Raw genomic sequence first — 27,508 nt, 5'->3', positions numbered from 1 at the left:
TTATGTTATGCCACCAAAACAGATACGTGTTGTCCTTCCCTTTATAAGTCACATCAACATCATATTACCACGGACGGCCCAATAATATATGACATGCATCAATCTCAACCACGTCATAGACTGCCTCATCTTTGTAGTTCTTACTAATAAAAAACAGAATTCGATAAATTTCACTCACCTAGTCTTAGCGCCCTTCTTAATCCACCCGATTTTGTAAGGGGATAGGTGTTTCTCAGTTTTCAACTCCAGCTTCTTGACTAAAGCCTTTGACACAATGTTTTCGCTGCTGCAGCTATCCGCAATCACATCATAAGCCTTTTGATTGACTATACATCTGATACGAAAGATATTATGTCGTTGCTGATTAGCCTTATGCTTTGGTACATATAGCAACCTCTGAACTATGCAGTTAACCCGATCACCATCATCACAGACAGTAAGTTCAGTACCATCATACTCATCCTGACCGTCATTAAACTGTTCTTCCTCGATAAAACCTGTTTCATTATCTTCAACTTTAACCATATTCACTCGCCCCCAATTAGGGCACTTGTTGGATCGATGGCCAGGAAGTTAGCGGCGATAACACTTAATTGAAGCTGGTCGTGCATAAGGATTATCATTCGTACCTTTATTCTGTGCAGTTATAGTGGATTGTCATTCTTGTCCTTTACTGCTATTAAGGCCTGAGGAATGCTGCTGTTGTTGGATCTGTTATGGCTGTTGTTGTGGCTGTTGTTGTGGAGTAACAACCTATTTGCCTTTATTCTGTGTAGCAAAACTGAAATCAAAATATGAATTGTTCGACCCTTGATATCGTAAGGGTGGTCATGCCAATTGCGTCTCGATCTTAAAAGCCAGATTAGTAGCTTCTGATAAACTCCAGACTTGTGCATAGTAATCTGATCCTGGATCGCCATTCACAACCCTCCTATGTATCTTACTACCTGTTGGCTATCAGTTTCTGACAAGTTGTTACGTGTACTAAGCCTGTTAAATTCTTCAGTATACTCGCTAACAGATCGGCTACCTTGCCTGCAATTTTGAAATTGATGATACAACATCTGTTTGTAGTCTAATGGTAAAAATCTAGCTCTCATCAATTGCTTCATCTTATGCCAGGTCTGGACAGGTTGCTTTCCTTGCCTCTTTCGGTTAGTTTCCTCCTAGTCCCACCAGGCTGAAGCACCCTTTCTAAGCTTGTAGGCCTCAAAATTAACCTACTTCTCCTCGGCAATATCAGTATACTCGAAAAAATGATCCACCTCAATAATCCAATCAAGGAAATCTTCAATGTGAAGATGTCCATTGTAAGTGGGTAGATCCATCTTCATCTTGTAATCACGAGTGTCTGGGTCTTCTCGGTTTTTATACTGTCTAGCACGATCATGCCAATTGTATCCCCCAAACTCCTCATCACTGGAAGACCCCGCATAAGCTGGAGGCCAATATAGAGGTACGGGAACGTTAACCACATTCGATTGGCCGCGAGGAACATCATCAGTATGAACTCGAACTGGTTCACGGACTTGGTTACCACCAACCCCAAGTCCAACAAAAGCCCATTGGAGATCCTACAACATGCACTCCATCCGTTCAGCCTGCTGCTCCTGGGTTTTCATGGCTGCCCAAAGGGCTTGCATTCCTTTATCAACGTCGCCAGAGTGGTTGCTGCCGTTTCCATCCTCTGCCATCAGACCAGGGTACAACAAGGCTTTGATACCAACGGACATAAGCGGAAGCGAAAAACGTTCACAAGGAATGAGGGTTACCTTGAATTCACAAGGAAAAAAAGAATTCGCAGAGGAATCTGATAATATATTAATAATTGAACGAATGATATGCACTGCAGTACATGTATTTATAAATAAAAAACCCTAACAACATAAAGAAATCCTAAAACGTAAGGAAACTTGTAGCGCAAGGAAACTACTCAAAAACAAACTTGCTCTTAAAATTCTGTAAAAATAAGGAAAGAAACCTAAATACTAAAAACTACTAAATACCAAAAAGGAAAGCAAACCGAATCCGTTTAGTCTTCTAACGAAAATCCCAAAATATTCAAAATTTGGGAAAACGCAATTCCTGAGCCTTAAACGATTGAATTCGGCCAAAAGGCACCTAGTTGCCGATATATGCAAGTTAGACTGTTTCTGATAAAACTGGACTCTTTCCGGGACAAAAATGGATTCGTCAAAATCATCTTATAAACACTGATCAGCCTACCCGTTTGACCTTTTGATGGTCCAAACGGGTTACAAAATCTTCAATTATCTGTTCTGCATCATGCGGGATCAAATTAAAAGCACCTTGGATATGAATGGTTCATCCTGGAAGAATGTTTATTTGGGACTTCCAGCAATGATGAGAAGATTCGAGTCTGAATCTTTGAAGTTTGTAACTGAAATTTTTTCAGATAAAGTGGAGGCACTGAAAGAGAATTTACTTTCAGTTTCAAAGGCTAGGAGAGAGGTCATGTCGAGATTAGTCCTTATGCATTTCAATGTCTCAAATTCCACAATGAGTAGAACTTTTTCCTACTGAAGATTGTAAAACACGGGGACCAATTGACCTTCCCCAGTGATCTCACAAAATCATTCATCCACCACACTCATGAGACTGGTAATGATAAGTAGCATCAATATTCATTTTAAGCCGACCTTCCATGGGAGCATTCCAATGCTGAGACCCAACTGGAGCAGAGACCTGAGGAAGTTTCTCCAACCTCAATATCCTTCCACAAAGAATTCCTCTCTGCAATATAACTACAGCCCCTTTTTAGTAGTTGGATGCATCAAATTCACGGCCCATTGGTATGCAGACTATACTGAAAAATAACCATTTGACGTTGGTCCCCGTGTTTAACAATCTTCGCTTTGGTTGTGCATCTATTAGATGTACTATTTTTATACACCATCTCTATAACCCCATTTTAGGAGAAGAAGTAGACACTCACGCAGCACCGGAGCCTCTGCAGCAGCAGCACTAACCGGTCTATGATGACTTCTCCTAAAAATAACCATTTCTGTAATTAAGTTATTTGGTGACTTCTCCTCCTAAAATGGGGTTATAGAGATGGTGTCAAAGGGAATAACCAGTCTATGATGGGTTTACAAGCAGTGGATGCTGTAACTCAAACCCTAGTTCTGGAAATCTCAAGTTTGGTCTCTTCAGTTACAGGCTGCAGACTTGTTTGGGCTTCTAGATCCTCCAATGGCATATAGCTCATAATCTGGGTAAAATTGCTTTGCAAGAGCGAGTTGGAAATCTTCACTGGGATGTGTGGCCATCATGGCTTATTTCTCTTGCAAATGCTGAATGTTCACCTTCCGTTTTAATTTAATACATTTTGCCTTTTGGTTTAACCAAATAACTTAATTACAGAAAAGTAACCATTTGAATTTATTTAGTAAATTACCCCTTCTTCACACATTAGACACTTTCATTCATCTCTGTCCATTAATTCACAACAATTTTACAACAATTACATCCTACGGCTACATTTTGTTGGGAAAATTGGCAGATATTGCAGCACTTACACAACACAAAATTCCTTAGGAGAGTTCTCAGCAGCAGATTCTTCCTATTAACCGGAATTGTGAAACTCAAAGAAATGAAGAATGTATTGATTTGAATACAAACATTTAATCATACTGTTCTTGATCCCTTATCCACTTTGTGGCTACCCATTTCTCCCCTTTAATTACTGGACAGCTCCCATGTAGTGATGTCTGCGGTGGTATACAATCGAGGCAACAATCAGAAGCCAATAAATAGTAGTGAATATAGCAATGAACCATGTTTATCATAAATCTCCAGAACATTTCCAAAGTAACACTAGTGATAATCTATGATTGTAAAAATTGTGCTTATCATTGTGTTTCATAATCATATACAGATGCACAAACAGGAAGGAAAAAAAAAAAAAACCTAGAGATGTGTTATTTCCTGAGACGTCTCTAGCGCTTGAACTTTCAATGAAATTCTAAAAGATAAATTTCAACTATAATATCGGGTGCATAGATCTATACAGCAGTCACTTGACTAACCCTCTGATCACCTCTTCAAGCAGACTCAACTCATGCCAACTTACATCTTATAGTGCCATCATTAGTCCTCTCTAGATATGACTGAACTATGCAGATTGGAATCATCACGTACTAAATCTAGGGCATATTTGAATATTTAAATTCTATCTTATTCAATAATCTCAAACCAATTGCCACCTCGATTTTTAATTTAACTATTCTCGTCGTCGTCGTCGTCGTCGTCTATATAAATGGGATGAGTCACATGAGTTCTCTTTTTCCGTTCTTCTCTATATACCATGTTCCCTCTAATATATAATTTTCTAATGTCATTTTTAGTTTCTTCGTCCTAGTTTTGGTCAGCCTCTTTGTCGCTTACCTTCCAAGGTTTGTATATGATCATACCACCTAAGTCTACTTTATTTATTTTTATAATTAATAGGCATTATTCCTAGTTTTCCCATCACTCGGTCCTTACGAATCTCATCTCTTCTAGTTACTCCTATTATCCATCACAACATCCTCATTTCTGTGACATGAATGTGTTCTTGTTTCTTTTTCAACGCCCAACATTTTGCTCCATACATTGTAGTTGGACTAATAGCCATAAAACATAATTGGACACGTCAATGTAAGTATTCGTCAATGTAAGTATTCCTATCCCACGATCAAATCAATTAACGTATGTTCAGCTTTCTTCTCCATAGAATATTAATTGGACATGTTAGATCTATCATTTTTCCTCGCAAACATCATCATCATCCATGCCTTGGTCCCATCCGATTGAGGTCGGTCAAGTTTTGCTTGCAAATATAAATGCAAAAGGTCATATAATAGATCAAAGGCATAATCCCCTCAATCAAACACCTTCTCTAAGACCACCAAGGGGTGCAAACTAGTGGTACTTCCAAAGTAGAAGGTCGAGGATTCAACTTTCAAGTCCCTATAGGGCCAAAGTGGGAGTGTGAATTTCTTGCCAAGGTACAAAAAAATAAAATCAAATTATAATAATAATAATAATAAAATAAAAAATAAAAATCACCTTCTCTAAGGAATTTTTTTTAACACTCTCGTAGGAATTTGACCGTGCAATACTGCAGTTGGGCAAGAGCCAACATGTGACACAATATCCATTTTCACCTCACTTTACTACAGACCTGTATATCCTGTATATTTCACGGCTTTCTTCATATAAAGAGGTTGCATCAAGGGTAATGATCATTCACTCTGGATTTATACAAGCCTACTGGTAAAATTCAAAATGTTGCCAACTAGTTATCAACTAATCATTAATATATATTCTTTGGCCAGTTTTCATTTTGTTAATTAAGATTTCTTTTACTTTTTACGCTTAGATAGTGTTCAATGATGGAAACTGCAGAAGTATTCAGATAAAGAGCAAGACACCAGATCTTTTTTTTTGTTAGTTTAAATTGCAGTGATGATTTCGACGGCAAGAAGAAACTCACCGGATCAATTGTACCATTTGGAAATAGTGAATAGAAAAGAAGCCCGTCACCTCTCCGTGGCTTCACTGTCAAACCAATACACTTGCGAAAATCATAGTTTGCATCCATGTTTAATCCATTCTGTAAAAACAAGCATATGGTGACCGCCTTTTATTTGCAAACATGTTTTTGCCCGCACACACACAAACAAAAAAAGAAAAAGAAAAAGAACTTCAAAAAACCAAAATGACAGAAATAAGGGTCCGATCCTACCTCAAATGGGAACATTGTTTCTCCACCTTCTTCAACATCAGATAAATATAACAAGAAAGAAGCAATCTGTATCGAATTAAAATCAAGTTTGATGTTAGAAATTGCAGCAATCATTGGCTCATTAGTGGTGTGTTTAAATCATGAAAAAGAACTATTATGACAACTTTTGCAATTCTATCAATGAGTTTTACCCATTAGTTGACAGTTCAACTTAGTGATCCTAAAGGAAGGTTAACACAAGAAAAATGCAACTATATCATAGAATTTAAGCACTGAACAAAATTTGAATATATTTGTTCTCTTGCCATCAAGAAAAACTAAAAAGATGGAACTGAACATCATATTACATAATACTTGCTGAAAAGGAAAATCAACTTACAATATCTTATCCGACTCGTTGCCTAGAAAAATATAAAAAGGATATAAGCAAAGTATTTCATTTGTTGCTATGTGGTTTACATTGTTGGATGATAGAAAATAATTTCAATATCATTCAACTGTCGAGAGAGATGATAAGGATGTGTCATATAGGAGGATGCCATACACCATTTCAATGATAATCATTAAATGTCACAGTAAATTGAGGTTGTTCGAGATGATGACTGTTGCTGTCACCAGAGTAGATAGTAAATCTTAAGAATGAAATACTCGTCCACAATTTTATTGAAAACGGCTATTTTCATTATAAATCTCCAAGCAAAGCATCAGGAAATGGATTGTCAAAATTTCCACATGGTTGGAGGCTTCCAAAAAAAAATCTCTCAGAGAATCAGTGTGTGGATTATGTAACTTGCAAGCTTCTCCATCCAATCTCGAATACCAAAAAGAAAATGCTCAATGACATGAAAGCAAATGCTATTTTTTTAACCTTATAATGAGCCTTCAATCTTCACATGGACTCTTCAAAAGTAGGTAACTACCCGTGTCGGACACACAATAATCGGACATGGGTAAGGGATATGTTAGACACTTTTGGTTGGACATGCACCTAAAAAAACATATTGAATGATTCAATTTTACTGTATCATTGCTTCAAAATGAATGAAATACCTATACTTAACATTATGTAACATGAAATAGAAATATTAGATAATATGAATATTTAGCAATGTCCCCGTGTCCTTCTGTTTGGAAATTTGATATGTCTGACGCTTGGATACATAATTGAACCTGACAGACATATCCAAGTCTAGGTAACATAGTTCTTCATCACATTTTAATAATACAGAGAGTTCAAGTACTGATAATTCGATATACTATTCATCCTTGCAGTTAAGGCATCTAATGAATGAATTCAGAGATGAGTTTCATGGGACTGGCTCAATAGTGTCAAGATTTACATGTTCCACCACCAATTAAATATATATATATATCCATGGAAGCTACTGATATTTATACCAAATGCATCTACATTTGGAATTTGCCAAACAGAAGTACACATATGCCACTTAGTAGTTAATTCTTCCCAAGGAACACCATTTATGTCATGAACTTAGTGAGTTTAAACTTTCAAGTATATAAAGTGGTATTCCAATTCAAATTGTACTGTCTGCGGGCAATATGCAATCCCAGGTCAGAGGAGTGTTTGATATAAAATATTCTGCTACTTCAGTATAGTTATAAAACATAATGGATGTTTTTATCAAAGAAATCAAGCAACTCAGCAGGAAAAAAAATTCAAGACAGTAAGAATAAAGGATCAGAATAACAATACACCTTTCGACTGTTAAAATATCTGCCTATCATGTTTCAATAAAAAGTGATGAATATGTGTGTCTGCATGCATGTTATGCAGAAAAAACAATTCTATCAAACAAAACCTCTGTTACACGGACTCTCCAAACTCCCTTCACATACCTGCGTAGACACAACAAAAGTAAAAGTATGGGATATATGTCCGACAGACGACTCCAAATTGGAAACTCTCCTTCGTGTGATGATTGAAAAAATTAAAACTCAAAATTAATAGCATGGAAGAGTTTCCTATTTCTAAATAGATAGAAACCTCTTTTCTACCACATGCTATTTGATTTGAAAAAAAAAAAAAAAAAAAACAATATTTCAAACATTACACACTAATGTATTCAAATGCATAATCATGTCTACGTACCCGTATCCAACTTTTGGACACATTTTCCATGTCCTAGGATTTGGAATAAAGGGATGTCTGACACTTGGACATACACCCACATCCGATATTCATACCCAAATCCAAATAACATAGTAGTTTTTCCAAGACAAATTTCCACATGCAGTAAACATATGATTTGTTTTTCATTAAGAAAAATTCTACAACTAGTAAACAAACGATCACTCAAAAAGTATGTATAATTTTAGTTAACATGTACCCTTTGGCTTTTTTGTGGGCCATATTCACCAGGGTTGAACGCATCATAATGAGAATTATACCTCTGCCCAACCTCGTAGCGCAAGACATTGAATGCCTGAAACATGATGATATCCTCAAATTACTCAGACAAATTTAGAACCCTCCTGAAATGAAAGGTTAACTAATTCAATTGAGAAGACATTAACATAACTGCATATTTAGCATAAAAACTTTGTGGAAAACACTCAGGCGTAGCCATTCATGACGTTGATTGTTTTAGTAGAAAAATATATCATTTACTAGGCATGGTTTTTTTTCTTGGAACTGAACCACGTATGGATTTACTACTCAGAATCAAATAAGATGTGTTAGAAGACATGAATATTTAAGATATACTACTTATAATGCATAAAAATCATCTTGGGATCCAGAACACAAAAGAGGAGTCTAAATAGCTACAATGAGGATTTCAGTTGCAGGTGTAGCTAATGTTTGTGCTTGACAACAATAGTTATAAATTTGTAAATAAGACACACGGTGGAATATCAGGCACATCAACCTTTCAAGTTTCTCTTCTTCTCCTTTTATGTTTGTTTGTACAAGTTTACATGTATTTTGTTTACCAGTCTAATTGCTTCAACACAAGTAAGATGAGGTCATACATGAAGCAGGGTGTAAGAGCTTGAAATATATAATTTGGAGCATTTCTTAATAGCTTAAGCTTTTAGACAACTAATTGTCTAATGTGGCATCAGAGCAAGGTCTCCGACGTGAATCTCATCGCTCGAATCTCATCCTACCATGATCGATATGATTGATGCATATGCTTCGCATACTCATGATAGAGAGTTTAGATCATATGTTGGGTGGCGTTTAGACGATATAAGCAATTAAGCTACAACCTTTGTAACTACTTAAACTTTGGGAAGAGATGGTGCTTCACAAGAAGCATTGATGACCCCTAAACTGAGATATACTCTATGTTTCCATTAGCAACTGTGATTCAAATGCTTACTGCAAATATAAACTCCATATTATAAAAATTAACAGGAAATGACATTTAAATGCATTTCCTTTACTCAATTTCATGAGAATAAATTTGCTATTTATGGAAAAGGGATCAGAACAGAATCTAGGGAAAAGTTTCCAAACACATAATCTTCACCTAAATATCATGAGTTGGACAATGACCATGGGACAAAACAATCGCATTCCTCCTCAAATTGACCACTGAAGTAGATGAATACTTCTATGAGAAACACCTTCTATAGAACATTTTTGCATACGAATCTTTCATCCAAAAACATTTCTGTAATTCTATACTTTTCTCATAAAATTTCTTGGTTCTCATTTTCGCCCTATAAAAAACAGCATACTAAATATTAATTTAAAATAAAAAGACCCGTTTATGTAGTTAGTTTTTATATGCAATTGAATGATTTGCAAAATGTAGGTCGCTCACAGGGTTCCCACCCTGCCATCAGAATTGCTTTTCCTTGTCATCATTGTCGATGCCCATTGACATGTACCAAAGCCCTAGCCATGCTATCATAAGCACTACTTTGAACTTGTAGAAGTGTCCAACCCATCATGCAATATAAAACTACGCAACTTGGTGAATAATACCGAAGCTCGAAGTTAAGGGCACATATCAAGTCAAGATAATTGCAAAGTCCTTTTTCTAGAGGAGGGGGGTTGTTAAATAATTTATAAACCTCAAGTTTGCAACAACAATTTGTTATATTAAGTTATGGAGGAAAATCCAATTTTTAGGTGTTGTTTGATAAACCTATTAGATTAAGTATGTATGAGAATGCTTAATTAGTTGCCATTTAAATTGTAAATTCTACTTAAAAATTATCTGAATTCTAAATGATCAACCTATCACCAAGTAGTGAAACATTCAGCGGAAGATGCTATTAGTTTTACATATGAACACACAAATTTACTTTTAAAATTTTCAGTTCTGAAAATCAGCACCTCTAAATACTAATTCAACACTGAAGCTTCTCATTGCCAAATTTTCATTTTTATCACCACCACCTAAGTCATGCCGGGATCTTTATTTTCCATCTTACTCTGCATTTACAAAGACCACATGTAATACCAGTATTTTTTTTCTTTCTTACCCTGGGTTTACATGGACCACGTTGTGTGAAGGTAGCTTTGGTTGTGCATCTATAATCAAGGATGTCATCACTTTGACTAAACAGCATATGAAATTGCATGTAATTTATGTTTGACAGCAAAGATGAGCTTCTACAAGCATACTGACATTTTTATTATGACGAATTCATATGAATAAAAATAAAAGATTGTAACCTAAATCTAAATCAGGGAGGAAAGATAATTTTTAACTTTATAATGAAAAGTACCTCCCCATGACTTCTGGGAATCATTGTGGCCCTTGCAATTTTCTCCTCAATGACATCCAAAATCCCACTTTTGTCTTCAGATGCACTTATAAACATGCCAGAGCTGATTGAAAAGAGAGGTAAGAACTAATAGTGCTCTATATCTATCTTAAATAGGAACTTGGAGACAATGAATCAGGTATATACATTTAGTGAGAAAATATTTTTTCCATCACACGTGTGCTGGAAAAAATGCAACATTTCTACAAAAAAATAAAAATAAAAAGAAATAGAAGTACTTCATGTGTGCACCTGTGTTCATTTATTTACTGCGTAAGAGATCATATAAAAACATTAAGTACCTTGTTCTGATTCCCTTGGTATTTTCTGCTGTTTCTCCCTTACGTAAAGCCAAGGTCGATGGTGCAAGGTGTTTCTTTGTAATTTTAATTATGCTTTGGCATTGTTCCGCAGTTGCAAATTCAGGATAGTACACTGCACGTGGTTTCCAGCTTAAAACCTACATAAGGTTATAAAAAAAAGGGCTGAAAATGGAAAAGTCTGTGAATATATATATATAAACCCCCTCCAACTGGTGATGGAGCCAGGAATTTGTATCAGGGGCACATTAAACATAATACAATTCAAACCCCCCCCCCCCCCCCCAACCAAAAAAAAAAAAATGTATCAAGACAGCAAGCAAAAAATTCAAGTGCAGAATCAGTGCAATAATCGCGATTCAAATAACATGTCACAATTCACAAAAATTGCAGTAAATACTGTAAATAAAAAGTTCAAAGACATAAAATACAAACAATAAGTTCATAAAATTGTAGTAATAAATTTGAAGCAGAAAAAGGGGGGAAAAAAAGAAGAAGAAAGTTATGGAAGTGGATCGCTTTGTTTGCAATGAAAAGGAAGAGAAGGCGGCTGTAAAGACAGATTCTTTAAAAGCAATGACAGAGGTAGGGCAAGTGAAACATTATATCTCTGTTAGGCTTAAGGTAAAAGGCATGAGAGAAAGAAAACTCTTGTTTCCCGGCATATTGATGGGAATAAGAGTAGGTTGTAAGTGAGGCAATTCCTTCCGGTAGTGGATGCTGGTGGATCATAGTCAAATCTATCTTTTTGGAAGTGAAGTCATAACTTATACCATGGCGTTCCAGCCCATATGGATAAATAGATAGAACCGTTCTTTCCTTGAAATAATGGTAAGCAAGTGTATTAGTAGACAATACTCTTTATAAAAAGCAAATAATTGACAAGCATGAAAGCCAGGCACATACATCATACATGTAGAGCTGTCAATGGATCGAATTCTGATCCAATTATTCTGATATGGACTGAGTCTCAAATCCAATAAGGATCCGAATCCGATAACCTGTTAAGTTAACAAATTGGATTTGGATTAGGGTCAATCCGATCCATTAATAACCCTATCCGATTAATATTATATATATATATATATATATATATATATATAAGGATCCGAATCCGATAACCTGTTAAGTTAACAAATTGGATTTGGATTAGGGTCAATCCGATCCATTAATAACCCTATCCGATTAATATTATATATATATATATATATATATATATATATATATATATATATATTCTATTTATATTTTATATATCATTAATATCAACCATCAGATTAGATTTGTTTAGATCTAATAACCACCATTAGATTTGTATAGCTTTAGTAAAATGACCAATCACAATTGTATATGCACTTAAGTATGGTGTTCTCCCCTACATTATTATAATGCTATTTATATATATAACTTGTTCTTCACAACACCCACAAAATCACAAATTCCAGAATGTGCTACATACAGGGGCAACTAAAACGAAAAGGGAAGAGAGCTCGTCGACGGCCACCAAATCCTAGCCGGAACCTTCATGTGGTGATTATTCTACTTCCCCATTCTCTCTCCTTTTTCTTCTCTTCTTCCTTTCCCTTTTCTTCTTCTCCATCTAGAAGCCCTAATTATTTTTCCCTAATTTTCTATCACAACAAAGTTGTTTTAGATTTTTTTACATCTTTTACTTCTTCTTCTTCTCCCTCATCTCTCTCTTTCTCTCCCACATTTTCCTTTTTCTCTTTCAGTAAAATCATGCCAGCTTTGGGTTTTACAATAGTTTCTTTGAGATAATTATTTGCACCCATGGCTTGATTTGTGAAAAAAATGTATTATTTAATTGGATAGGATATCCGATAATGTGCATTTCGGATATGGATTCATTAGTTAAAATCTGTCGGATTATCAAATCAGATCGACTAATACACTTATTGGATTCAGATCGACCATGATCAGGTCCGAATCTGACATTTCACAAATTACATACATAAAATTGGGGGAAAGTGCCCCCCACCCCATGCTGGCTCCATCAATGCCTCCACTAGTAAGACTTCTTTCCAAAGAGTTTACACTGCAAATTAGCATAATGAACGGGGAATGTTGCAGTTTAAACACATAATGGGAGAAAAGAGTACCAAATAGACAACCATTTGCCACTGGAACACACGTAATTAGATCATTGTACTTCTAAGTTGTAACTAATCAGAGAAATGGCACTCTCTCCACAAACCCATTTATTAGTTATTTCTTAACTTTTCTAGATTTCAAACAAGTGAAAGTTTGTTTGACGGACTCAAATCAGTAAAAGTATTTACAGCATAAAAATGATCTTTAATGTTCTAAAGTTGCATTCAAATTTCAAACATTGAGCGTGAGAGCAGAGAGAGAGAGAGAGAGAAGGGAAGTTAAAATACAGAATTAAGTGTTCTAAATGGAAATCTGAAAATTGCATTGAAATGGGAAAAAATTAAGTTACATATGTGGGTATAACTTATATTATGTTTTGTGGGCGGGAAGGCAAGAAGGAGTGAGGGGAGGAAGAGTGGAGTATGCTTCCACTGCTTGGTAGAGGGGAGAGAGGATAGATGAATCATCCTTCTAACACCACCAATTTGGTCATTTCCAAAACTAAAAGGGGAGGAAAGAAAAAGGAGGATATTTATTGTATAATCGGAAAGACATTATTATCCTCGTTTATCAATTATGTCTATAGTTTGGTGTATAATGGTAAAATAATATTGAAAATCTCCTATTTCCTTCCCTCCTACCAAATAATGGAACATGTCACCTATTTTATTTCCTCGTCCACTTAACCAAACAAAAGGAAGGTCGTTCCTTAAACATATCTTTTTGATCCTCTTCCCTTTCTTTCCTTCCATCCACTTTTTACCTCAAACCAAAGGGACTACTACCAAATAGCATAATTGTCCCTGCAAGTAATTAACTTCATTGTGGTTGAACTATTAGAATGTGCGAACACCATGTAAGAGCCACTTGAATACATAGTCGACAAGTAGGTCAAGGAAGCATATATTATGTTGAAGTCATAGGAGGTCATTTAAGAGACAAGGCAACTGCCCAATGGACAAGTCAAATTTCAAATATTGAGCATGATGAACTGCATAATTGTTGCAATGCAAAATGAAAACAATTAATCAAGCTTTCTAAGCAACAAACTCTTCTGATGTAAGTTCTTGCAGTGATGAATATATATGTAACAAGAAAAATGGAGGTGGGGGTGGGGAAGAATCATTTTTAGAACCAACCATGAAGTTACAAATATGTCACAACTCACAAGTGATCATACGATATTACACAGTCAAAACAAGCCAAGTGCTTTAGCACATAATTAAGAAACCCATAAAACAATGTCATAGAAGTCACTGAACTCAAGGTGTTGTGTTTTTTTTTTTTTTTTTTTTTTTTTTTTTTTTTTTTTTTATAGCTTGATTTGCCAACAAGTGACTCACTTCATAAATTAACTTGATATCAGTAATTTTACATTCGCCACTCTTTAAATCATAAAAAAAGCACTCACAAATCACTTGAACTCAGCATACAGCAATCCAGTACTTACAAATCATTCATTCATAAAATTATATATATATATATATATATATATATATATATATAAGAGCAAAATCAAGCACCTGAAAGGGGATCGATGTAAGCGAATCTTCACCGGTATCGCCTTGAGGCAACGGATCAAAATCTCTCCCCTCAGTGACAGATTCAAGTAACCTAGGCCTCGGCCACAAACCAGATTCATCCTGTACATGATCGATCAATTCAATAACTAACATACGTAATTACATATGTATATATACAAATATATATAGAGAGAGTGTGTGTGTGAGTGACCTGAGAAAGATGCATGGAACCGAAGAGTCCGGCGAGGAAGAAGAAGCAGCATAAGAGGAAGATAGCAGGTAACCCTAGCTTGGTGCCGAAGCTCCACCAAGCTCCTCCTCCTACTACCTTGCCTTTGCTCTTCATTTCTTTGATGATGAATCAAACGAGAATGGTCTCAAAGATTCAAATCAATTGAAAGGCTTTTTTGCTTTTAAACTCTTCTTGTTATTTTTTTTTTTTTTTTGCTCCGTTGCTGCCAATAATTTCTCGTGTGTCAGAGTCCTCTGGTTTTAAAAAGGAGCAAAGTGGAAGATGTCATCATTGACATCTCACGCGGCGGGAAATTTCTACTTCTAAATCTACAGTTCCTTGGATTTTGGGGCAGACTTGTTAGCACCATTTGGCAAGAGTTCCGTTTTACATTTTTGTTTTCATTTAAATAAAACAATGTTTATGTCGTGACTTCTGAGGTGTGTTCAATAATTATTTGAAATACATTTGTTTATATAAAATTTGTTGTAAATTTTTTTAAATATGTACTACAAGATTGAAAAATAAAATGGATGTTAAAAAATGTTCATGTTAGACTGTATCAGAAGTAATTTATATTAAAAAAAGTGATCGGGACATCTTACATATTGAGAGATTAGTGTTTTACTACCACATACAAATATTACGTAGGAGAAAACATTAATCAAATCACAATAAAAATTACCTTGATACTCTTCTTCTGTGCACACCGCTGCATAAAACACGAAAGTATACCCTTAATTATGCAGGTGCAGGTGGAGTGCACAATCATTCAAACTCTATAATATATATATATATATATATATATATGTGTGTGTGACAATGGAATGTGGGAATAATTATACAGGTGGAGTGCACTATCATTTAAACCAATATGGAGTAGTTTTAAATCCTGACACGGGTCACGATGGACTCTTTGATTTTGTAAGTGAAGTGTGACTTGGTAGTTGGTACCTTTAGTTTTTTTCTTTTTAAAAAAATTTTATTTTTATATATATATTTTTTCAAACATATAAGTACAAAAAATTCAACATGAACTGCTCATTATGCTGTAATTTCATTCACAAATTAATTAAAATAAAAATGTTGATATATATTTTTTAACCGTTAAATATAGATTTGAGAAATATTTGGAGTGAAAAATTTATATAGTTGTTCCGTTACGTGAAATATCTCTTAGAATTGAAATATATATATATAAAATTCAACATACATATTATGAAATGATCTAGTCTGACAAACTTAGTAGGATCTTGACTTGTGTGTTAATGTCTAAGTAATCATTTCCGTAAAACACATGTGAAATTACTTTTTATACAATAATGTATAAGCATTAGCTTAGAAAATATGATCTCTCATATTATTAAAAAGATATTATTAAGTGTTAAAGACTAGTAAAAAAGATTTATTTGTTTGTTTACTTGAAATTTCGAAAAAAATAAGAGCATTCTTCTGTCTTAACTCATAGTCCCGGGGTATAATCTTTTTGTTTAATTATATGGAAAAGAAGAATTTGATAACACTTCCATTGTTTCAAAGGGTAAAATGGTAAAACCGAATGCTTTGAGTATTATTTTATTATTCCATCCAGTCTAAAGATGTTAAGTTAGTTCTACTTCTTTTTCATTTTATGAGTTTAGTGCAAAAAAAATCCCATATAATATAGGTTATATACACAATTAGTCCATTTTTTTTTTTTTAAATATGCATTTCAGTTCATAATATTTAAACAATGTGCAAATAAGCCCCTCTAATCACTTTTTGACAAAAAGTAAATATGAAAATCCAATTTTACCCTTTTTGTTCCTATTTTGCCCCTCATCTCTACATTAAAAGATTTTGTGATGAATTTACCTATCTTCCCTCATAATAATTTCATCTTCTTCTCTCTTCATTCTCTTTCCTCTCTACCAACGAGCCACCTCCCCCCACCACCATTACAGGCCACCACCCCTATCACCCCCACCATCTTCTTCTATCCTCCTCCTCTTACTCACTCTCTCATCTTCATCAATTTGTCCCAATTCCACCAATTGGGGTTTGTAAACCAAGTGTTATATTCGTCTCAATTCCACGTTATTCTCTCTCTCTCTCCCTTCCATCTGATGAGCGCTGAAAAGTGCGCTTTTAAACCCCTTAAGCTTGAACATTCTAGGACCTTTATCTATCTTATTTTTCTGTTTTAGACTACTTTTGTGACGACCCTGGTTTTTAGGCCAGCGTGTCCTGTGATAAACCGTAAGGATGATCCGATAACGGATCTGAAATGCGGAAGCGAAAATAGAAAACAAGACTCTAAGAAATCAAAGTGACCTTCCATGAGGTCGTGGAACTCAATTGGAACTGATGCGGAAGCAAACGATCAAAAATATGACACATAAGCCCCCAAGGGCAAAATAGTCATTTTTAAAAAATGTGGATTTGGGTGCCGCCGAGTACACCGCTGGAAAGACAACAAAAAAATAATCAGGATGGACTTAAGAATCGCATGATTCGGAATCCGGACGAAGGAGAAACGACCTGACGAAGAAAAACGAGCACTTAAGGCTAAGAGGGTAAACTGGTAATTATTCAGGAAGATTCGGGTGCAACCGAGCACACCGTTGGAAAAACAGCGAAAAATTAGTCAAGTTCAAAAAAAAAGTTCACTCGATTTGGAATCCGGATAAGGGAGAAACGAGAGTTTGAAGTTGAGACGTCGCGGTGGCCCGACGAAGGCCATGGCGCACACGGCGCCCATGCACGAGCCCACCGCCCATGCCGGCGCCCAATGCCATGCACAAGCTGACAGCAAGAAAGAAAAGAAAAAAAAAGTGAGATTCCAGAACTGAGGTTTGAAACGGAGGCCAAGACGAGTTTTTCTGGAAAAACACGAAGAAGAAACCCCCCCCTAAAATCGAGTTTTCTACCTAACCTTATGAACGGAAAAAAAAAAAAAAAAAAAACTAACTGTGAAACCCCAAAATGCCCCTAGATCAGAACTGGACAGGAGGGCAAAAAGCTGCTACAAGGTCTGTCTACATCTGAGATCAAAAACGGGCAAGAAAATGAATTTCTCTGGAAAAACACAAAGAAGAAACCCCCCTCAAAATTGAGTTTTCTACGTGAATCGCAAGAGAATTAAAAAAAAAAAAACGCAATGTAGAATATCCGAAATGCCCCTCCATGAAATCTGGTCATGGAGGTCCAAAAAGCTGTTAAATAAAAAAAAAAATAGAAAGTTGAACTTTGCGATAGATTTCCAATACCAAGACGATGTTTTCTAGAAAAATATGAAGAACAAATCCCCCCCCCCCAAAAAAAATCACGTGTTCTAAGCGATCATGTCGAAAGAAGAAAATAAAACTGATGTGAAAAGTCTATAATACCCCTTGAACAGATTATGCAACAAAATTGAAAAATGATTCCATAGGAGGTTCAAATCACAAAGGAAAGGGTTTTTCCAGGAAACGATCATGCACGTAGACGTAAATGGTGATTTTGAGCGCGCGGGAATGGTCCGCGGCTCCCGAAAATGGCCGAGTCAAAATCCGACTTCCCAACGGCCAAAAAGGCGAAAATGAACTTGAAATGGAAAATATGGAAACCAAAATTAGGAAATGGTTTTAAATGACCGTTTGGCCCTTAGCCACACTTCATGCAAGATAAATGAGACCTAGTGGAGGTGCCGGAACACACTTTACACCACCCGATTTGAAAATGAACCCTTAAAGGCTCGGTTTCTACTATTTTAGACCAAAATGCAATATATGAATTAAAATGCAAAAATGAAAACTAAATGGTGTTTGGCCCTTGGCCACACCTCACATATGGCAAATGAATGCTAAAGGATGAATTACATACACAATGCACACACCGGTGCGAGGATGACATATTGAAACCCAAGTTTTCATGCTTTTCTCGTTAAAGGCAAAATTCTACATTTTTTAATATACATGGATTATAGAATCAAATAATACAAATTTTATCAAAATAAACAAAAGTAAACATGATATGCTAACATGTGCATATTCGATATCATCAAAAATACTTCAAGACTTCTAGCATGTCTAAGAGAGTTGTGTATCCCACAATGAAACTTCTTTACCTGCAAAACACCCAGTAACTTCGGGGTGAATAAACAAGTCTAACAAGTTTATTCGTAGGGGACGAGCATGCATGACTCGATTTCTTTGGAGATTTTTAGGACTAACATGTTATAATTTGAAAAGGAATCATACCACCTAACGTCTATGTCAAGATTAGACTCAGGGATCATCCTAAGCTATCTTAGATCATTTCTAACATAAATCACATCATCTATGCAATTTAAACAATATGGAAGCACGTTATACAAAGCAACAAGATAAAGGTTCTTAAAGGTATCAACTTGCAATCTAGAATATAGAAACAACTAAAGTGATCATGCCACTTAACGTCTATGTTCAAAATAAGTCTAAGAAATCATCCTAGGCTATATTGAACAATCAAAACACAAATTACAATTTCAATGCAATCTAGCCACATAAAAGCATGTTATACAAGGCAACAAAATACAAATTCTTAAAGCTATCAGCTTGTAATCTAAAGCACGAAAACAACAGAAGTGGGTCATGCCACCTAACGTCTATGTTCCAATTGAATCTATAGGATCATTCCTAAACTACATTAGAACATTAAAACACAAATCACAATATCAATGCCATCTAACCAACATTAGAACTTCTAATACAACGCGTAAAGCATGGTTTCTCAAAGTAAACATCCTGAAACTTAAAACGGGAAAACAAGTAAGAAACAACAAGTCATAACATCATCTAGTTATCAACTTGAAATGAAATGCGAAATCAAATAAAGTGGATACTTGGACGTCACGCCAGATCAAACCGACAATGTGGTTACTTTAGGGTTACTAGCCCATGGGTAACCTCCCTATGTGTGCACTAGACTATATAGAGGTACTAACCCCCGTACTAGAACCACGTCCTAGCCATAGCCAAACAACGACATCCCCAAGTTTCTAAAATCAACAAGTTGTGCAACAACGTATATATCAGCATGTATATACAAGATAATCAACTATCTATCATGCACAACCAAATTTGGAAACCTATACAATACATGCTCTAAGTCCACAACTAACATGATATGATGAATGTCGAATCTTCAGTGTGCGATTCGTTACACGCTATGCATGAAAGATGTTAAATACGAAATGTGCAAATCATTACACAAGGCAACAATATATTCAATAAGGAAAACATATACTCATGAGTATAAACATAGCAACTATGTTATCCAATACTCAAAACATAAACAAATGAATATACAACAAGTCCATGTTCAAAATTTTGATATAGAAACGACTTTCAAACACAATTAAATCCATGGCTCAATTAGATAGAATTTAATTAAATAAAATTAATTAAATTCTCTAAATTCTAATTCAATTCCAAATAACCTCAAATTAATACATATTAAAGAACATGGCATGGTCATCACCTATATCCATTCTAAAACTCAATTAGGTTATTGGAATAACAAAGTAGAACTCTAATTAAATCATGCTAATTTAATTACCAAGATTCTAAAGTAACTTCAAATGATTCACAATTAATATATATTAGTAAACAAGTCATGGCCAATACAAATATCAAGTTAAGATCTTAATTAAGCTAATGGGACCACAAAATAAATTTTAATTCATTCTTTTAATTAAAATCTCTAGATTTTCAAACTTAACCAAATGCTCTCAATTTAATATATCTTAGAGAACATGCTAAGGACTAATGTAATATCACATTACAAGTTTATTTCATTCAATTTACGACCATGTGAATTAAACTTTCACTAAAGTTAAATATAAAATAAAAGTTACAATTCTCATGTAATTAATCTCCATTTAATATATGTGAACAACCATACCAAAGCCTAATTTTCTAGCATGCCACAATTCAATTCCAAGTTGTATATCACCATGAGGATTAAATCTTAAACAAGGAAATTAATTAAATGAAAAGTTTCAAAACCTCACCGAATATTCTAAATCAAATATATGTGAAGCTATATAGCATGCAGATCAAGAATATCAAGTCAGAATTCAAATGGAGTGAATAGTGCACTCGGGGCAAATTAATTAATCAAGTTAATTAATAATTACTAATTTTCAAAACACCTCCAATTATTTTCAAATTCAACAACTATGTTGAAGAGCATGCTAAGGCCAAATATAATATGCTATCACACATTGATTTCAAGCTAATTAAGGCCACATGAATTAATAATTTATTCAAGATAGATATTGAATAAAATCTTCATTTCTTATCCAAATGCTCCAATTTTAATATATGTTAATCAACATATCAAGGTGTAATATAATGTCAAGTCACAAGTTTAAAACATGCTATAACTCACAGGGGAAATTAAATTTCATACTAGAAAATAAATAATCAAAAATTCTAGATTTAATATCCAAGCATGAAATTGAGTTGAATAAGCATCACAAGCATGTAATAGAGTAAGAAAGTAAATTATAACACTCCCTACCTCAATTTGAGATGAAAATCCCAAACCCCCGCCGAATTGAAACGGCTCCGAATCCGATGAAACTCCTAGGTTTTGTCGGGGACAACACGATCTATATGAATCCCCAAGAAGCCCCATGAAAATCCAAAATTGGCCTCAAACCCAAACTTAAAATTTGGTCATAAATGGGTTCTAATAAAGGGTAATGGTAGAGCATGATGAGGGGAACAACAAATGCTAAGGTCGAAGGATTTTTACTAAGGAAAAGTGGTCCAAAGGAGGAGAAAGAAAGTGGCAGCTCAAGGAGCTCCCATGGCTGCCGGCCAAAGAGGAAGGAGAAGGCTGAAAATCTGAATTTTAAAATTAGGGTAACCTATTTATAGAAATCTCAAAAAGTGCCACGAAAGGGCCCCATCGGGTCCGGAAAGTGGAATTTTAGCAAATGCACTCAAACGGTAAAACTCCATGAACAAAAAAGATTCAAAATGAGAAAATATGAACAATGGAAGAAACGGCGTCAAAAACTGAGTCCCGAGCAGAAAGTTATGCCCTGAACAAGTTCGGCGGCAACCGGGGTCCAGAAACTCTGAAACTGGAAAAAAACAATCAGAAGGAAATTCTATGAATTTACGAGTCAACAAAAAATGAAAATGAATCCCGTACGAGGATCCAGGCTTCAGATGAGATATTTTGCAATAACTTTCGTTAACTGCGAAACTGCCCTAGAATTAAAATATCTTCCAATAGATATTTTCTTAGATACCCCTGAAATAAAATATTTTCAAAAGATATTTATAAAAAACATCCCATGAAATGAAAAAGATTAAGAAGAATTGTGCATCCATACCCCTATGAGCACCGGGAGCAACTAGAGTACTTTCTTGTAAAAGTAAAGATACGTATTTCGAGGAAACCACGTGAAGTCAAAAACCAACTCCGAGCATGAGAAGTGAGGTTGTGCCAACAATGTAACAAATGGGGTAAAGATAGAATAGGGAAAAGAACGAAACAGAGAAAAAGGACGAAAGGCGCATAGTGTCCGAAAAGTGAAATTGCGAAAATGACTCGGTCCTCAAAGGAAGTTGTCAATTCACATGAAAGAGTCTTAGAAACCAATTCCGAGCACTCGAGATGACACTAAGCGACACGAAACAGAGCTCAGAAAAGAAAATTAAACGAAAAAAATTCATTCGTAAAATTTTAGGAAAAAGGAAAGGGAGGCAAATGACCGGGTCGTTATAACTTTCATGTTATTTCCATTTTCAGGCACTTATCCCCAAAATAAGTCAATTCAACCCAATTAGAGCATAAAAGAAGCAATCTTGAGCTGAATGGAAGAAAGGAGCATAGTGGAAGCAAAGTGGTGGAAAAACAGTATCTTCGATCGATCTCAACAATTCTTCGATCGATCTGGAGGTGATTGATCGAGCCATTTCAAGATGGATCCAAGCCTTTGTCCTTATCCAAAAGATTCCACCATCTTCGATTGATCCAACTTTCCTCAGATCGATCGAAATCCTTTGATCTTATCCCCACCAACCACTTTTGTCTTTTTCCCAAAATATCCCAAAAGTATATCAGATTTGTCTTATTCCAAAAAGGCGCCACCAAGGATTGATCGATCTGGCCTAACTTCGATGGATCTGGCAACAGTTCGATCGATCGATCGAACCTCCTCAAGTGCGAATTAAAACAAAGTCCAGCTCATTAAAAGATGGCTCATGGTGCAATCATTGAAGGGGCCCTAGTGCACGAGTCCAGACCATTGGATGTGACACTTGAGCTACCTATAAAAGGATTTTGAGCCATTTTTATATCATATCATCAAAACATACATTCACATACATACTTAGAGACTTAGAAAAGAGAGAGGAGGAGAGGCTAAAGACTAGAGTCATACCATATTGGGAGTTCTTCCATTCATCTAGGGTTTCCATCAAGAAGAAAATCATTCCTACCATGGAGATAACCCTTGAGGGTTGGATGACTACGTCAATGAGTGGCTAAACATCTTTTTGGGGCTAGAGTTAGCCCTAAGCATGCCTTATAGACCTTGATGTTTTGTATTTTGAGGTGATTTATATTGTAATTCTTGTCTTGACATTTGATTTATATATGAATCTTGTTCTTATAATGATTTGTGTTCATTAATACTTCCAATTGATCATTTCATTCTATCCATATGTCTATGTATGTTAGAGTAGATGTTCATGTGTTTATCTCTTGGTTTTGTGATATTGATGCATGTTTATGTGTATTGATGTTATGAATCTAGAGATTGTCAAGGCATACTGCTTAAATAGAATACTCTTGTGGTTTGTTTGATGGTTCATACTCATTTCTTGACGGATTGTGCCTCTCATTTAGTTTAATTTTCATATCCTTAGCTTAGAAGTAATGTAATTGCTTTACTTTCTTAGATGTGAGGACAATCCATGCTTATTGTTTGATATTCCATGCTTATGAATGCAAGTAGTATATTTTTCTAACCATGTAATGTGTTTAGATTGTGAGCTTAAAAGAAGGAATAATGGCTTAGTTTGATATATTGTGCTATTCACTAGGTTGCTTAGACAATATACACTTAATTGGTTATCCATACTTGTTGAAACAATCAATTACATACACTATTGTTGCAATACATGTTTTCCCTCATTAATTATACATTAAGTGTCTAGAAATGTGATGTTTAGTGGTGACTTCTAGATCCCAAGACCTCTTTCTCTTGTTCCCTCTATCATTTATTTGTTATTATTTGTTTTACATTGAATTTGCTTAATTTTAGCTAGTAGTTTAATCAACCAAACAAACAATCTTTTGATCATTTGACCTACTAACCTTATTTATTGTTTACATTGCAAATACGCCCACAATCCCTTGGGACGATTCCTACTCACCCTAGCTATATTTAGTAGTTAGAGTTAGTAGTGACTTTTTACAAATTTAAAACTTAGCCACACTATTTTGCACAAATTCGGAGTGTTGCAACGACATGCACCACCTTCTCTCTCTTCGCCTTCTCTCATCTTCATCAATTCATTACAACCTTTAACCATGCTAAATTTAATAATTTTTAAATCTGCAATTGAAGTTGAAAGAATAACATGGTCATTGGTGGTGGCAACAACACCGGTGAGAGCTTCATCATCTTCATGCTCAAACCATGACTCAAACACTGAGTTTCTCTATCGGTGCAACCACATGGTTGAATCCATTGAAGACCATAGTTGAAGCTCCATTGAAGACTATGGGTTGATGATTCACTGAAAAACTATTCTGGCTGGAGTTACAATGCAGACCCATTTTCGGCGAGCTCCAGTTCAATTTCAGATGAGCTTCAGTTTCAGCTTTAGTATGTTTCATTCAAACTAGAAGCTCCGACGAGCTACAGAGAAGACCCATTTTATCAACACCATGAACTCCGGTGTGGAGCTCTGAGTTGACAACGACCAAACCCAGCTATTCCGATGTATTTCAGTGGTTAGAACTTCAGTCTGGCGAGCCCAAGTTCGGCAAAGCTTCATTTCAATCTGGCAACGCTATAAGTAGTGATGAACCACGACGGTGACCAACGGTATAGAAGTTTTGACGTACTCCATCGATGACCAAAACTGAAGCTCACAGACCCAGTTCAGTGAAGTTTATAGAACCAATCCGGTGAAGCTTACTCAATGTGATATAGAATTGATTGCTAAAGCCTTTTATGGCCTGTTTGGACCACTAGGGGGCCAAATAGCATGATAACATATTTTCTGGGTTGATCCCGAAGTATGCGTTTTTTACCCGACAGGAGAGTTTTTTTTACTGGAAACGGTCCAACGAACAAGACTCACTGCTACACCGTTACGTAATGTGCTTTTCGGCAAAATACCATCGTTTAGGACCTCAAAATGGGGTTTTTCGGTCTGAAAGAAGCCTAACGAATATTTCGAGATTTTTGTTCATTGTCTAAACGAACTCGAATTGCATTCATATTTTATATTTAGCAATTTTATTTTATTAGGTTTCTTTCTCTATTTTTTCAGAATTTTTAAATAAACTTTATTTTTAGGATTATTTTTGGGTTTTAGTATCCTTTCGGATTCGTTTTCCTTATGTTATAAGGATTCAAGTTGCAGTTAGTTTCCTTATGGATTAGTGTTTTGTTTCATTATAAATATGTGTAATACAGATTTCAGAATCATTCATTCAATTATCAAATAATATATCAGATTTATCTGAAATGTCTTTTCGTTTTATGGATTCAAAACACCCACCTTGTAGATTCAAGGTAACTTGTTTCTCGTGAACAAATTTATCGTTTCCACTTACGTCACAACGGCGAGCTCTAAAAACGACAACAACTAGTTCTGGTGACGGTGACTAAACCAGCGCATTCCAGTTCAGAAAAATCCATCTTTTTTGGCCACAAGCTACGGTAGACAAAACGTGTGCTTCACTTTATTTTTGTCCAGTGAGCTTTTATCTCAAACTTGCAAGCCTCACGCAAAACCCATCAGAAGCTTCAACCTCTGACGAGCTTCCCTCCGTTTCAGAAATTGGTTCCACAGTGATCTTCAGGACTCAGTCCAGTGTATCTTAGTCCTGTGTGCCACAGCTACGGTGACGTAATTTGCCGCAGCGATTGGTGAAGAAGATGGGGTGGAGATAAGAGAGATGAGGTGCTAAAAAATGGACAAAACAGTCATTTTACATGGCCTATATTTTAACATATTAATTTATTAATCATTTTAAGTCTCAAGAGAGTTTTTTGCATCAAATCGATAGTATAGGGGAATTTTATATTACACAAGAACTTTTTTGCACTATATTAATAATACAGGGAGGTTTTTTGCACTTTACTCAGATGTACTGTGAGCTCAGTGGGGACAAATGTCCCAACTGAAATTTTTTGTTATTACATTTTACATCTCTAAATTTATATTTTTTTGCATTTATACCTATAAAATTGTTAAATTGCCCCCACTGAAATTATTTTTTAAAAAAAACTCTCCATATAAATTTGTACCCATTCATATAAATTTCTAGATCCGTCACTGACTTTACACTCATTTTATTCACTTAAAAAAACATTTTATTCTTCCCTCAACCCTCCCACTCCCACTCAACAAACGATAGAAATATGCTTCATTCGCTCGCTTCATTTCTTTTCACTTTATTCTCTCCCATCAATCATAAATTAGTTACTTTTAATAAATTCAGATTCTTTGATTAGTTAGATTTGTTTTTTCTTGTCATACCAAATAATTCAAACACATACTATATTCTTACAAAAATTCGAACTCGCAAGCCTTTCACTTTAAAAGATAGACAAAGATACCAAAACTATATACCCATTAATTAGATTGAATAGTTATAATTAACGGACAAAATTTTTTTCTTACTATTTAGTAAAAGATAAGGAAAAAAGGTAAATAAACAGAAGGGAGGAGTAGTTTGCTAATATCTCAAATAATCATTGGTCAAAATTTGGTATGATTTTAGGAAAAATTGTTAGAAAGTTTAAGAATCATGCTCCTTTTCTTATTAGGAATTCTCGATTTGTCAGCACATGTTAGCAAAAGTGCACAAAGCTCACCCAATTATAAAAGAGTCTTGCCTCCGCCCATTTTTTAATTTAACTTTTCTTTCTGACTCCTACTTCATTTGTTCCCAAATAAGGATCATATTTTGATACTCAAGTCACTGTAAGTTAGATTCCCAAAACATAACACTTATTTCGGAATTAACAGAATATTATATTACCTATTGCAACCATAAAGTACTGCTATCCCTAATTCCGTTAAGAAGAAACTCCTCACGTCACGTCCATTTGTCCACGTGGGGATTTAAAATCTCAACTTTCACTTAGGCTCCCGAGGAATGCACGTTGCCTTAAGGATTTAAAATCTCAACTTGCACTTGGGCTTCTGAGGAGTGCGCAGTACCTTACAAAGGTGCAATATCACAACTTTGAAGTTGTTGCACCTTCAAAATAAGAATGTTGCAAAATTAAAGTTGTTGCACCATTATTACTATGACACTACACACCAGTTACTTCAAAAGAGACAACAAACTTCTATCGAATGTGTAACACCATTACTTTCAAGGTGTTGTGCCTTCCAATTAAGGGGGCAACACACTCGATCTAAAGGTAGGTTTTATTTTTTATTAATTTTTTTTTTCAGTAAGTTGAATCCAAAGGTATTAATACACTATCTGAAAGAGTTGCATACTCACCAACACATTTGAGAGATCAGTACAAGAAAGGCTCTAAATCTTGAGAAATTATCGCCCGGTACTATTGATCTCGGACTCCGGGCCGGCCTTGGGCCTTGGGCCTAGG

General features: G+C 35.3%; 1 protein-coding gene across 2 annotated transcripts; it reads right to left on the bottom strand.

Moving 5' to 3' along the window:
• Positions 1-3,378: 3,378 nt before the first annotated feature.
• On the bottom strand, positions 3,379-15,076 carry LOC132266968 (probable prolyl 4-hydroxylase 9). Of its 2 annotated transcripts, XM_059768004.1 has the most exons (8): positions 14,659-15,074; positions 14,448-14,567; positions 10,795-10,952; positions 10,454-10,556; positions 8,098-8,193; positions 5,750-5,815; positions 5,498-5,617; positions 3,379-3,731 (listed from the first exon to the last, which is right to left on the bottom strand). In XM_059768004.1, the coding sequence occupies exons 1-8, from the start codon at positions 14,791-14,793 to the stop codon at positions 3,645-3,647; spliced, it is 885 nt and encodes a 294-aa protein (XP_059623987.1). In that variant the 5' UTR covers positions 14,794-15,074; the 3' UTR covers positions 3,379-3,644. The 2 variants fall into 2 exon arrangements, with proteins under 2 accessions (XP_059623987.1, XP_059623988.1); XM_059768005.1 differs by lacking the exon at positions 8,098-8,193 and having other exon boundaries at positions 14,659-15,076.
• Positions 15,077-27,508: the final 12,432 nt, after the last annotated feature.

This window comes from Cornus florida, unplaced genomic scaffold (genome assembly GCF_030987335.1).
Source record: "Cornus florida cultivar Cherokee Brave unplaced genomic scaffold, ASM3098733v1 CherokeeBrave_3.0.0_Hap2_Chr07, whole genome shotgun sequence".
Classification (NCBI taxonomy): domain Eukaryota; kingdom Viridiplantae; phylum Streptophyta; class Magnoliopsida; order Cornales; family Cornaceae; genus Cornus; species Cornus florida.
This window is presented reverse-complemented; position numbering and strand designations above follow the sequence as displayed.